Source organism: Labrus mixtus, chromosome 20, assembly GCF_963584025.1.
Source record: "Labrus mixtus chromosome 20, fLabMix1.1, whole genome shotgun sequence".
NCBI lineage: Eukaryota > Metazoa > Chordata > Actinopteri > Labriformes > Labridae > Labrus > Labrus mixtus.
The window spans coordinates 15,848,302-15,862,946 of NC_083631.1; the positions used below are offsets into that span (position 1 = coordinate 15,848,302).

General features: G+C 41.2%; 2 protein-coding genes across 2 annotated transcripts; one reads left to right on the forward strand and one right to left on the reverse strand.

Moving 5' to 3' along the window:
• Window positions 1–714: 714 nt before the first annotated feature.
• Window positions 715–3,353, reverse strand: LOC132995482 (migration and invasion enhancer 1-like). Its single transcript, XM_061065476.1, has 4 exons — window positions 3,169–3,353; window positions 2,117–2,218; window positions 1,916–1,988; window positions 715–1,640 (listed from the first exon to the last, which is right to left on the reverse strand). The coding sequence occupies exons 1-4, from the start codon at window positions 3,315–3,317 to the stop codon at window positions 1,557–1,559; spliced, it is 408 nt and encodes a 135-aa protein (XP_060921459.1). The 5' UTR covers window positions 3,318–3,353; the 3' UTR covers window positions 715–1,556.
• Window positions 3,354–4,005: 652 nt separating this feature from the next.
• Window positions 4,006–10,810, forward strand: si:ch211-214j24.15 (GTPase IMAP family member 8). Its single transcript, XM_061065471.1, has 5 exons — window positions 4,006–4,030; window positions 4,996–5,682; window positions 6,947–7,657; window positions 7,826–8,488; window positions 9,032–10,810. The coding sequence occupies exons 1-5, from the start codon at window positions 4,006–4,008 to the stop codon at window positions 9,775–9,777; spliced, it is 2,832 nt and encodes a 943-aa protein (XP_060921454.1). The 3' UTR covers window positions 9,778–10,810.
• The last annotated feature ends 3,835 nt before the right edge of the window (window positions 10,811–14,645 follow it).

The window sequence follows — 14,645 nt, forward strand, 5'->3', positions numbered from 1 at the left end:
GTTAGTATGAGATTCTCTCTTGAGCAGGGGGGTAGTATGCCGGAGTATGACAGTCTTTGTTGAATTTGGCGCCCCTTAGTGTGTTTGGTGTGTAGGGCATTTAAGCTGTGCATAACAGAGTTCTGAAAAATCAAGATTCCAATCTCTTGTGTGTAGTTTCCTAAAAGCTTGAAAACTCAAATACAGTCTGTCAGGCACTTTTTTTTTTTTTTTTTTAATTGTCTCCCAAAGACATAAACTAAAGGTCATGTCAAATTGTTAGCAATAAATGTGACTATTAGACAACTCGACATTAAAGTTTACTTATATTCCAACTAGATTCTGAAATGTCCTCTCTCTGTATGTCTGCTGGAACTGATGCTTATGTTGACTTAAACAACTGTTGCCATGCAGGCTAACCAACATACCAGGAGAACCCCCCCTACCCTGTTCAACCTGTGTTGTTAACATACTGGCAGTTGCTGGACAACATTAACAAGGGACCCAGTTGGATAAAAACAACACTGGATGTCTCCCATAGGTGCAGCTCTTTATAAAAACTGCACAGTCACCACCACACCCCATGAGGTAAGTCCTAGGTGTGCTCAGATATCTAAAGCAGCACAGGGGAAACTTACAGAAAAAGGGTGTTAACATCGTACATCTGTATAGTCTGTATACGATCATGCGGATCTTCTGTAGAGTGTGTTGAAAATAAGAGTCAAAAGACAGTACTTAAACAAGCTGAACCTTTATTTGAAGTTTACAGTTTTGAGGAAAAAGTGCCGATTATTTGTGGGAAATGAGCCGATCTTACAAGCTGTGAGCTGACAGACCAGTGGGCGGTGGTCTTCAGATGCACTCATGATGATCGATTGAGAACCAGTTTGAATTACCCAAGAGATTCTAATCACTTTAATTTTGCAAGACTAGTAGTGCAAAAGGTCACCACCTACGAATTATGTGACGTAGCGTCACGTTGTAATGGAAGCGTTTGTACATAAGGAAAGAGGAAGGAAGAGGTCGCTGTAAAGAGTTTCCCTTCATGTTGCTTAAAAAAATAAAAGTATGCTGCACTACTTTGCAATGCCAATGAACATACAAATTAAACTGATAACCACATGAGAAATAAAGAAACAAAAATGCCAAAAAACAAAGTCAAGCAGTAATTCAAAAAATTCCAGGCAATAAGGTTGTAGGATAATTAAATCAAGTGCCTTTAAAACCCTTCTTGCAACAGCTTCTCCCAGTCTCAGTCCCTACAAAGTAGGCAACTCCAGGCATGGATTCATCATACCCCAACCTTTAAGTTTACGTCTGGGGCAATCATTAACAGCACTGAAGCGCCACGATGAGAACAGAGAGGGGAGCCAGAGGGCAGAGAAGAGTTTGACGATCTGCATCACAGAAAGCAGCAAGTTGTCATATTGCATCTTTTTTTTGTTGTCGTACCAAGTGTGGTGTCTATCCCTGACCGTTTCGAAGAATGGAGTTAGGCCAGAGGTGGTGTTGGCAGTGTACAGTTGCACAGGCTTGTGTTGATGCAGTCGATGGTAAAAAAGGCAGGACAGAGATGTTTACATGATAATGCATGGCGCCTTGCTTTTGGTGATCTTCTGCACGGGTTTCCCAGCGCAGGCGTTCTCCAATGCATTCCTTATCTGTAGCGGGTAAGAAAGACACAAACATGAAACCATTATGATCAGAAACTTTAGCACTCGTCATAAAGATGGGTTTTAATCAATAAATAAAAACAGAAAGTAAAAGTATAAAGGAAAGCACACATTGAGAAATACACGTTTAAGAGGGATTTAAATGGGGGAAAAGCGCTGTCCAGTTTCATCTCAGCAACACTGTTCTTTCCAGAGACCTTATGTCGTTGTTATTTACATGTTATGGGCAGTTTAAATGCGTTTAAAGCCAGAAGGGTACTCACATCATCCTCGTGAGGGAAGCCACCCAACTCCAACTTGGAGAAGATCAGCTGCCCGTTGACTTCAATCTCAAAGCTGCCTGCAAAGTGGAATAAATATGAGACGTTCACCTCCGCGCTGACTCGATGAGCTTGACCAGAAACATTAGTATACAGTGGTCCCCGGTTCAAGTAAAGTAAAGGCTTGCTCAGTTGTTGCATTACTTGCCTGTTCTTCCCACAAAGCTTGACACCACCGCCTCAGGAAACTCATCCTTGATACCCTTGGCGAGTTCCCTATAGCGGGGTTCGTATCCTCATCCACCACTGCATGGACACAAAGCAGGAATTTATAAAAATGATTATCAGGTTACACTAATCTCCCAAGAGTTAGTACCAGTTATAATAATAATAACTTTATTTATATAGCACCTTTTAAAAACACAGGTTTACAAAGTGCTTTGACAAACAGCAAAAACAAAGCAAATTAAACCAAACACACAAGAACATTAACAACAGTAAGAACATAACAGATGCAAAATACTAACAATAATTAAATACAATTCAACAGAAAAGAACCCAAAGTGCACAATACCCAACAGACATATATAACCCGACCATCACAAGAACCATGATAAGAACCCAGGAAACACAAGAACCCAACAACACGAGCTGAGACCAAGAGGACCAAAGATTTAAAAAGATGTAAGAAACTAAAAGAGATAAAAGCAAATCAAAAGATAATAGCAATAAGAAGGTAAGAGCAGTGAAAGAAATAGAAACAAGTGGTTAAAGGATAAAAAACAACTATAATATTAATAAAAATACAAAGTAAATATAAATATGAAACATAAATAGACAAAGTAAGTAAGATAAGAAATTACCAAGTTAAAACACAAGAGGGGATTAAGATATGAGCATAAATAAAAGAACAGTAAGAAGTAAAAGAAGATAAAAATAGTATAGTTATGAACTTAAAGGTATGAATGTGTGGGTATGGGCGAGATGTGCATGGATTGTGTACATATCTTATATATTTTCGTGCTGCAGCTGGATTGCTCCTACAGAGTTTCGATGTGTAAAATGCAATGACAATAAATATCTATCAGTTTGCTCACCACGCTTAGTAAGCCTAGCTGTAAGCTAAAGATGCTAACGTTAGCTATCAACAGTGGTTACCGTGTTGGTTTAAACTAGGTTAAATACACAAACTCATAAAGTTAAGCTTGAGACATACAATGATAAAGACGGTGCGTAAAATAAAGTGGTGCAATTACCAGTATTCAACTCTTACTGTGACCCCCATAGTCGTTTCTGGTTTTGTTCCTCTGCAGGCAGATAAAGTCAGCTCTGTCTGAGTCGGTGTGTTCGCTGGTTTTATAAAACTGAGCAGCTGAGCGGGGCGGAGTCTGTGTGACAAAACCATAGACTGTAAATATTACAAAACATAGGTGGCGGCAGCTGGAAAAATCAGACCCGGAAACAAAAAAAAACAAACAAACAAAACAAGTTTATTGACAATCTGTAGCGATGGGGTGTGACCGGGTGTAACGTGTAATAAATAAAAAATAACAAATGTAAGGCACTTCCAGGCGAACTTTCTTTTACTAGGCTACTTGATTTGTGTTTTGTCAAGCAATGTCTCAATAGTTAAAAAATACTGTGGCCTATCTTGTGCTCTGATTTTATAAGCCTAATTGTGATAAACTTGAAGATTAAGTTTACTTAAATGTTCAGAAATGTCAATTTTTTAAAAATGGTCACAAAGCTGAACAAAGGGCTGCTTTGTCTTTTCTTTCTTTCTTTTTTTGACTTGTATTTGTTGTCTCAACATTTCCTAAATATTTTGATATGTGTGCGATAGTTTCCCCCCCTTTTGCTACTTACTTAGTCTTCTGTTTCTTGAACTTTGGACCTGCTGCAGAGAGGTGTGGTTCTTACTCTTCACTTCATGCCAGCCTGGTTACTCATTACAGACAACCTTCAGACTCATAAAAACACTAACTTCTGCTATCAATCTGTGTCCACATTTCTCACCAAGAAAGCAGAAACACGGACATGTGAATAAAAAATGTTAGTTTTTTAAAAATCTTCCAGCTTATAGATAATGTAGGATGGCAACCAGCGATGTGTCGACATGTAAGTTTTGCCACACCTTTCTTTTTTATAACCACAAAGTCAGGAATATGTGTCGATTGTTTTTATTTGAAGATTTTGAAACAACTTCCTACTTTGTAATGGTTATGTATCTACTGAATTGTGTTATATCTTAAATGAGTTTTACATATAAATATTGTCTTTTATTTCTATTTACATCCCATACTCTTACCCTTTTTTTGTCTATTTTTATTACTTATCAACAATGGAGATACTTGTTTTTATTGATCCTCTAATGATTTTATATTTAGTGTCACATAATCTGAGATACAAAGATTTAAGGTGGTATGATTTTTCAGTTTAGAATATAAATGCACAAGAAAAAACTGAATCACGTGTGCACTTTTGTATACTTTGGTCTTGTGGTCTTGTATATTTTTAGTGCTGCAACTAAAATGATGTGGCCAATCATATTTAGAGTAGAACTATGTCATATATGAAGTGCTCGTTTTGTCGACATAGCAGAAAAATTAAACGGTTTTAATAAATAAATAATAATAAAATAATAATTAAAAAAAAAATAAGAAAATATATTCCTATATTTCATTTCAGAATGCGTGTTGCTTTTTAAAGAAAAGATATATGAATGTCTTAACACTTAAACAGATCTGAATGCAGACAGCTTGAAGTGATGACATCATGTGCAATGATTAAAAACACGCTGAATTGTAGTTAAAAGCATTTACAATATATGGTAAGACAACAATATAGGAGGACAAAGTCTAAATAGCAGGTGATACAGAAGCAGTAAGCTATAAAGTCATCCTGTAGGAAAGCCTCTGTGTTGACATTGAGCAGCTTATCAGTGTATCATTTTATACACTTAATACTGTTCTAATGGTATGTGAATATTTTCTCCTCACATAATATTTTGTGAAACCATTTGAACAGGAACTTTGACTGTCCCCCTCTTTCCCTCTCTGTGCATATGTCTTTTTCTGTGCCAGGGGACGGCTGGAGCACATCACAGTTAAAGATCATCCTTCTTGGTGGGAGAAACTCTAGTAAGAGGTGTGTGGGGAACCTGATCCTGGGCCATGAGGAGTTTGTCACCAAAGAGAGGACCTCGTGCTCCCGCAGGCTTGGTGTGGTGGAGGGGAGGCGGCTCACTGTGGTGGACACCCCCGGCTGGTGGTGCGACTTCAGTGCTCGGGACACACCTGAGCTGGTGAAGAGGGAGATTATCAGCAGCGTGTCTCTGTGCTCACCGGGCCCACACGTATTTCTGATTGTCATCAAGGCGAGCTCAGCCTTCTCGGAGAGGCGTCGCAGGGCTGTGGAGGAGCACGTGGGCCTGCTGGGTGAGCGCGTGTGGCGTCACTGCATGGTGGTGTTTACCTGCGCTGACAGGTCTGAACACGCAGAGGCGTCACAGCTCGTACAGGCGGGGGGAGACGCCCTCTGCTGGCTCAGTGACAAGTGCAGTAGCAGGTGCCACAGCGTTGTCCTGGGCGATGATGCTGAAACCACCAAACTGCTGGAGAAGATACAGGAAGCTGTGACAGAAAATGGAAACAGAGCGTTTGAAATGCAGGAAAAAGTTTTCCTTGCGGCTGCAGAGGAGAAGAGGCGAGTGGAGGAGATGGCCGAGGAGAGGTTCATGAGAGTGAAGAAACAAAGAGCTCTCATGAGAGGTGAGTTCATCTTTGAAAAGTGTTGCTCATTTTGGCTGCGAGAACCATCAATCATGCTTTTTCAGTCTTTCAATAGGCATTGTGTCAGTCAGGTATAGTTGATGACATTTGAAGTGCCTGTGGCTAATGCAAACTACACTTACACTAAATATTTCACAGAAAAAGTAAGTGCTCTTGTTCAAAAAGGACATGACATGTGCATAAGCCCATGTGCCAGGCTATGGAAGACAAAAACAATCACGCTTGAGATAAAAAAAAAAAGTTATTTTTGGGTCCCTTTTGCCTTTATAAGTTAAGACAGCTAAGAGAGACAGGATATGTTGGGAGGAGAGAGTCATGCAGCAAAGGGCCAAGATCAAATTCAAACTCACGACCACTTAGATGAGAACTATGGCCTCAGTACATGGACCGTGCGACATAACCGTTTGGCTATCCAGCGCCCGAGATAATATTTCAAAATTCTGTTATCTTGAGATCTTCACCTAATTATGAATGTAAATCAAGATAAAAAGAAAACAAAGATGCCGTCTCAATAACTGTTACAGCTGATCTTAGTGGAAAATATCATTCATGAGTTGCATACATAAAGCATCAGACCATACTTAAGTCATTGTTCAGTTATCAATCCTCCCTAACAGTAATGACAGCGATCTTGAAGGATGAAATCAGGTTTAATCAAATAAACACACCCTCTTTTAAGAAAATCCCAACTAGATTATCCTGTGACCTTGAGTATCAAATTGTTTCTTTGTGTATTCATACGCCATGGCTATGAATTGCAATTTTAGAAACAAGGCTTAAAAAAAATCCTACCAAAAACAAAAATGCCAGAGCAAATTTTTTCCAAGTCCAGCGCTGGAAAATAGACGGTATAGAGGTTTTTGATTGTAGTATTCGGTAATTAAAAACCAACATTACCCAATATACTGCACCCAGGACTTCTTTGTGATACAACCTTAAAACTAAATCAAACATTAATGATGACTTAAACTATGTGATGCACGACAGTGACTGTATTGATCTTCCAACATGCAGAGCAGAGTTATCTATTCCCTCCTGTCTCCAGTCTTTATGCTAAGCTTTATGTATGTTGTATGTATGTATGTATGTTATGTAAGTATTGAACTGTTAATGTGTCTTGCTGTTCCTTGACCTGCAAATCGTCCACTGTATGCTGGAAAATGTGTTAAATAGAAGCCAAATAAACACTTAGGTTACTAAAACTTTCTCACCCTGCTCTCTCTTTCCACTCTTACTCGCCCAGAGAGGCTACAGCCCCTTACTGATATTCGGATTGTTCTAATTGGAGCAAAGGGTTCTGGGAAAACTTCCACAATTAACACCATCCTGAATAGAGAGAGTGCAATGTCACGGAGGAGAACGGCCCAGTGCGTGGCCAGAACAGGGGTGGTGTTTGGGAGACAGGTGACTGTGGTGGACACACCAGGCTGGTGGATGAACTACTTCAGCGATGAGACCCCCGTGTTCGACCAGAGGGAGATGGTGCTCAGCTTGTCCCTCTGCCCCCCGGGGCCTCACGTCTTCCTGCTGGTGATCCGCGTGGACAGGGCCTTCACCGAGACCTACAGAAGGGCAGCCGAGGAGCACCTCCAGCTGATCGACCGGCACATTTGGAGCCGTGTCATGGTGCTGTTTAGTTTCGGGGACTGGCTCGGTGACGCGACTACCGAGCAGTGCATCGAGAGTGAGGGGAAGCCTCTGCAGTGGCTGGTGGAGAGATGCGGCAACAGGTATCACGTTCTGAATAACACAACCAAAGGGGACGGGTATCAAATCCGAGAGCTGATTGGGAAGATTGAGGAGATGTTGGCAGGATGCAATGCCTCCCAGCACTGTGAAATAGAGAGGAGAGTGATGGAGCAGCTGGAGGGGAGGAGAAGGAGAGAGGAGGAGAGAGCCAAGGAGAGACTGAAGAGGAAGGAGAAACAAAGGCAGATGGCGAGGGCTCAGCTGGGTGAGTTTGATAGATTTAAAAGTCAATTATCTTTTTCTACTCCTTAAATAAAAAATATTGAATCCAACTTTCCAGATGCACTTTTCTGTCAGAATCTTTGGACATACGTCAACAATGAGTAGATGTTTTCTTTTTTTCTAACATATTTATTAATTTTCTTTCCATCAGAGAAGCTGACCCCTCTTTTGGGGCTGAGATTAGTGCTCCTCGGAGGCAGGCAAACAGGAAAAAGCTCCTGTGGCAACACTATCCTGAGCAGAGAGTGCCTCCAAACAGAAAACCAAACCACTTCCTGCTCTGAACAACAAGCAAAAATCAGCAGGAAGATGGTGTCAGTGCTCGACACACCCGGCTGCTTCTCTGGGGCCGCCGACCTCCTGGTGCCATCCTGTGCCATCCTCCTGGTTGTCAATGTGAGCTCCTCGTTTCGAGATTCCCACAGGGAGGCCTTGGAGAAACAGCTGGAGGGAGGAGGAGGAGACCAGATGTGGGGCAGAGCATTGGTTCTGTTCAGCCATGGGGACTGGCTGGGCGACACATGCGTCGAGCAGCGCATCGAGAGCGAAGGAGAGCCGCTGCAGAGGCTGGTGGAGAAGTGTGGGAACAGGTATCACGTTCTGGACAATAGACGTTGGAGGGATGGAGCGCAGGTTCAGGAACTCATTGAACTGATAGAGGAGATGCTCTCTGGTGAAAGGCTGGCTGCTCTCCACAGAGGCGACAATCGCGTGTGGAAGATTGTGTCTTCAGTTGGGCAACAGCAGCAGCCGAAGACCAAGAATCTGTGTAAAAACGATTTTACAAACTGCAGACATCAGCTGACCAATGGATGTGAGTAAACCTCATGCAACAGTTTTCTTTCCTGCACATTTCAGTAGCCCTGAAAGGACAAAACAAACAACTTTTTTTTACATGTTTAATGACTACAGGTTCTCCTACACGCTTGGAAGTACAGACTAGGGAAATGGCCAATCCAATCTGCACTCTAGTGTCCTGATATGATAAAGCAATACAAGCTGATTATAGAAATGTATTATTATTTATAAGTGTTTGGCAGTGCTAGATGTATTAACAACTAAGATGTAATAGTTCCTGTGCAGATGTTATTAAGAAACTTTAAAGAATATGCACTATACAAAACAGCAATATGTTTTATACAAAAACAACAAAGATACAAAAAACGCATAGAGTTAGAAACACACAAAATAAATCTAACAAAAAACACATCAGGTGTTATAAATAAAAGACTACATTATATAACAGTACGGCAGCATATCCATTATTGTAAGATAAACAGATTATCAAATGATGGGTGGAGACCGTTGGTTGCCGTTTTTATGTTGCATAATAAATCTCTAATTATTTCCTTCACAGTGACTCCAACAGCCTGTATGACTCAAACATCATCAAACAGCTCAGATAATGGTGGTCGCATGTTGGCACTAGCACAAGGAAGATCAGGAGGAAGGGCAGGACTTAATACCCTGGATAGAGAAACTTTCAGGTCCTGTTTGGCTTTTGTACTCTCTGGTGAAAAGGGACTGAGGTGGACTTTAAATCTACCTGTCTGGTTCCCTACGGGTGAGCTTCATTTGAGACTGAACATTGAAAAGCAAGTGCGTCTGTTTTCCTCAAAGCGACCGACAATGCTTCCTTTGTTACCTGAAATGCAGCACAAGGTGCCTGCAGAGGACAATGCCTTGAGTGCGTATTCCCTCTTCCATCCTTCACTGAGGGAGCAGACTCTCAGGAGGCTCGCTGAGTCCGGCAGTCTGCAGGCGCTGATCGACCAGTGGGATCAGCGGAGCAGCCTGGAGGAGCTGGAGGCCTTCATCGATGACTACTTCGAGATGGTGTGGGAGAAAACCATGGGGTCGTTTCAGCCACCGGAGCCTGATCAGGATGCTGCCACAGAGGAGACAGAAGGTGGGCAGGAGGACGTTCTCTCATCCATCGACAAGAAGCTCTCAAAGCTGGAGCTACTCGAGGAGATCAGGGTGGATATGGCCGAGCTGAGGAGGAGTCTGGAGCTCAGCTGGAAGGCCATACAGGACCTCAGGGAAAAAATCAAAGAAGATGATAATAAAAGTGTTCATACAGGGGAATCAAACATGGAGTGAACTGCTCTCTCATGAAGTCAAATTTAAAAGGTGTGCATTGGCATTTGTAAATGTCAGTAAACTCAAATCTTAACTCTCTCAGTTTCTTTTTTAAGTCACACAGTATGTTTTGTCATATTTAGTTGTTTATGTTTTTGTTTTGTATACACTCGGTGCAAAGACAATACTGCAAGAGTGCCAGTAAGGATTTATTCACCCATTCAAAAGTAAAATAAAGAAAACCTTATTCAATCTCTCCACAAGGGGGAGCTCCTGTCTAGGAGTTAATTTGGCCAGTGAAATATTATGCGTCAGTGTGTGTGTTTTCTAGATGAAATAAAGTGTTATGTGGTGAGAGCAGTTGAAACATGTCACTCAGCTAAAAAGTCACATTTTCATATCTTTTCAAAAACACACATGTGTTATTGTATGTATGTAGAAGTCAGTGTGTTAATCCATCTGGCAGGTAAAGTTAGAGCCTGTATTTTACTTTGTATTCTGGCTTTGCATTCCATTAAATGTGAAGGTGTTTGAAAGTTTTATTTCCATGTTTTTGCATCAAGATTGATCAATAGAACAACTTCATCGTGAGCTTTAGGAGAAACTTAAGCACAGGGGCAACTACAATTTATAGAGATGGAGGATGACTGCTGGGATTCCTCCTGTTCAGACATAAGAGCATTACGGGGGTTGAGGTCAGGATTGTTTGCAGACCAGGTCAAGTTGGAATCTGCAAGAAAAGAAACATTTGTCTATGGGCCTCCCTGTATGGAGGTCATTGTCATGTCAGGTCAAAATCAAGGATAACAAATTCCCTTTGACTTTCTCTTAAACTTCTGACTCAAAAAATGATCTTTGAGATAAGAAATGAAGACATCTTTGGAGCATAAATTACAGATATCTGATGTAAGCAGTAGACAGAAACAAAGGGAAAATAACAATATAGTGAGAAATACAATGACCATATCGAGAATGATTGTACATCTATGTGTATAATATCAATATAGTACAAGAAATATGAATAAAAAGTAAGATGTTCATACTTTAAAGAGCATTAATTGGTTTATGGTTAACAAGTCATTCTTTAAAGATGAAAATAAAAGGACTTTGGAAGCATCAACAGTGGTTATAAACTGATAACAGACACATTTTTACCTCACAGATGCACACAAGGTCCGTCCAAATACTCTTGGTTATGAAGTGTAACATCAAATTCATGGCTTTGAGAGGAAATATTGTGGCAGAAAAGGGAAGAAATAGGCCCGATCTGCCATTTTTCCATATTTGGCAGAAGTGGAAGAAGTGAAACGCTGGTTTAATGGAAGCAACGAAAAGAGTTGTGGACAAAATGGTGCTTTCGGCCTCTCATCTGAAGCTATAACTGACCATGGCAAGCAGAGATCAGGCTATTTGTTTCTCTCTAAAAGTCATCCACCTTACAAATCAAATGATCCCCTGCGACTTGGCAGCATATCACACGAACATTAAAGCCTCAAAAGGTTGAAATTAACCATGCTCATCAAGTCCACATGTGGGTTTCTTCCAGTTTACAGCTGTGACAGCGGTTAAAAAACAGGAGGTCTACTATTTCCTTTGTTAGGTAAATTGAGAATCTGCACGGGTTCAATTTTAAAGCCTTTTCAAATCAAAGAATCAAAAGACTTCAAGTGCGTCACACATAGCAGAACATACAACTGCACAATGCAGAGGCTAACAGGGATCTGGTGTAGTGTAAACACAGCGACAGTCATCTGCCGTCAAGGCTGTCTTTTCAAATGCCCCTTATAAAAGTGATTGGTAACACCAGGAGGCACATGCCTATTTTATGACATAGGGGAAAGTAGTCTGATCTTCCAGATGTAGCTGTGTGTATACATATGAAAAAGAAAAATATCTGTTATCACTGAGTTTCTGTTTCCTGTTGTTTATCTGTTTAGGTCTGACATCACCATCATCATTATGTCCCCCCTCCTTTTCCTGAAGCTGCTTTGGGGGTAACTGTGCACGTTGTTGGCTCCACATGGCAGCCAGAGATAACTGCACAAAACATTTGCACCGCAGCAATCACATTTCACTTCCGCTGATATGATATGGCAGCATTGCGATGCCTTGATTTGGTTTGACTCACTGCTGTTTGGGAGTTTGGAGTTGAAGTTCAGATGCTCCCTGTGTGCAAAGAGGTTTGGAAGCCTGTACCAGCTAAGTAGAGGAAAATATGTGAAGAAGTTAAAATGGATTAAAAAAAAAGTAAGGCTCATGGTTAGTCATAATTATGACATAGAAAGTCCAAACATTCATTCAAAACAATATATATACACACTCACAGCATGAGAGGGTTCCCACTCTCACTGTAAAACACTCTCCAAATAATCTCGCAATGGAGGGAAGAAGTAGTTCCCATGCATGCATGACATGGAATATTTCGGGTTTCCAGTACGATATGTCATTGGAAACGCGTCAAACATGCTAATGAATATAAGATTTCATCACTCAGTCACCCAAGTTGCTATTCACTGGAGGTAGGCAAAAAAAAAACTGGTGTCCAACAACTTATCCCTGCTGTTTTACAAAAGCTACGTGCCCATATGCTGTAGTGGAAGACTCGCGCTTTAAGTATTTCAAGTACTCTAGCCTTGTTACAATGTCCCATCCCGTGCTCACATTAGCCTGTCTGTGGTCCTTGCCCTTACTGGTGTACACGAGCAGTGAATGAACAATAATCTCTGCACCAGCTGTTGCACAAACAACAGATGGATGGACCTCCTGTGCCACTTAAAGCTATATCACATTGATCACACACTGCATGCATAACAACGTCAGAGACTTACAGGTTGATCAAAAATATGATACATGGATCCTAAAGGCACCTATTTTATTTTATATTATATTTTCAAATATATTTAATCTACTGTATGTTTTCAAATCAGGAGATGTTTTTTTCTTTATTTCTGTGTACAGTAATAATTATTCACAGAAAAATAAAAAAAGAATGAATTCATGCACTTGGTTGATGGCCATTTTTTTGTTTTCTTTGCCTTAATAAACACATCTTTAAACCAGGTGTAGACAGGGTCTTACTCACTAGGTGTCATCTACAAGCTGCATTTTAAGATAACAGTGTTTGGTTCGGCTGTACAAATTAATGTTTCTTTTTTCTTATCTCCCACAGTGTTGTTGAGAGATGACCCGTGAAGCCAAAAACCTCCTAAAGTGTTATGATAACCACAATAAAAGATGAGAGAAATCAAAGCTATGAGCATGAAGGAGAAAGAGTAAGACATTTTGAAAATGGCATCACAGGAAGCTTGATAGCAAAAGGAGTGATTTGTCTGCAATCATAGACTGTTTATCTCTGCCAGTCTTCATTTTGTGCCTTTCCCTCTTTGCAAAACACCTTCCTCAACGTCATTTCTCCATATATCCCTCCTCTCCCCGCTGTCTCATCATCCATCTTCCTCTGTTGTCAACATGTCATTCTTCCACTCTTTTCTCCCGATGCTCAATTTCTCTCCACCCATTCTGGCTTTCTATTCTCCCAACATCCCATTCTCTCTGCAGTTCTTCATCATCCCCTGAACTCCCCTGCTTCTTCCAAATCAAGTTGTGAGTGCTCACCCCCCTCCTCCTCATTAGTTCTGCTGCCTGGGAGGAAGCAAAGGAGAAATGGATCTCCTCTCTCTTTTTCTCCGCCGTGAAGGCTGTTCAGGAGACAATTCTGAGCCCACATCCATCTCTATTAGCGGGACAACGCAGTGACCAGCACGACCTCCCGCCCCCCTCCCCCTGCTACCTTGTATCACGTTTCACTGCCCGCTCTTTTTCCAGGTGGAAAAAAAAATCCAGTCAGAGGGTAGGAACAAGGTTGAAGAAAAGGGATGATTTAGACCTTGTGTAAAAAAGAATCATCCAACCTCTGTTTCCCCTCCATGCTCTGGTACGATGGAGTCCCTAAGGGGTGATGTCTGGGACACGGTGCAGTGTCAACCGGTGCACCTCAGCGGGAGGCCTGAACTTTTCTACCTGTTCCAGCCCATAAAGACAGTCTGCAGAATGGAATGACTCACAGTGGCGCTGATATTTCCAAAAAGGTTTCAGGCTTAAAGTGGGAGTGCAGTACAGATACAAGCTGTCATTCCCAGCTCCGAGATCCGAGTTCAGAGGTAAGTGGAACGCACCAAAAAGACTCCTTTGAAGCAACTTACATGTCTGTCTAGATTGTGTCTGCTTGCCATTGAAATGAAAGTGTATTTAAACATTTCAATTTGAAAGCCGCTTACTTCTTTTCAAAGAACGGGTACAGTTAAATAAAAAGGTTGCTGTTGCAAGGTGAGCCAGTTGCTGCTTTTCGATACTTCTGCAAAAACATTATTGGTCAGCTCACAAGCTTTCAACTCTTAAATCTTTGCAGTTAAATCCTTCAGAGTACATCAGACCTAAGTCAGTATATTCTTCAAACAAAGTGCTTATCAGATCAACTCTACACATTTCTGAAAGCAGACTTGGAATGCGATCTCCTATACTTGTCTCAAACTTCCAAACTTGACATTCATTCCCAGTAACATAGGGACTTTCCATGGTTTTAACTTTTTCTCAAACGGTCTTATTTCTTTAGATTTATTTTTGGGATTTTGCCTTCATCTAGACAGGACAGTGGATAGGACATAGGAGAGAGAGTGGGGAATGGGGAGTACCGCATTCTCTGTACATGGGGTACGGCCTTATCGCTCGGCCATCGGCGCCCCTCTCAAGCTGTCTTTTATTAACGTTTACTTTTTTGTGTTTCAAACTAGAGTCCAACGTCATGAGTGTCTTGAAGAAGACACCATCCAATGCCATTGAGACGATCTTCTCGCACTGTGCTTCTCACTCCACCCTTTATTACACCATTG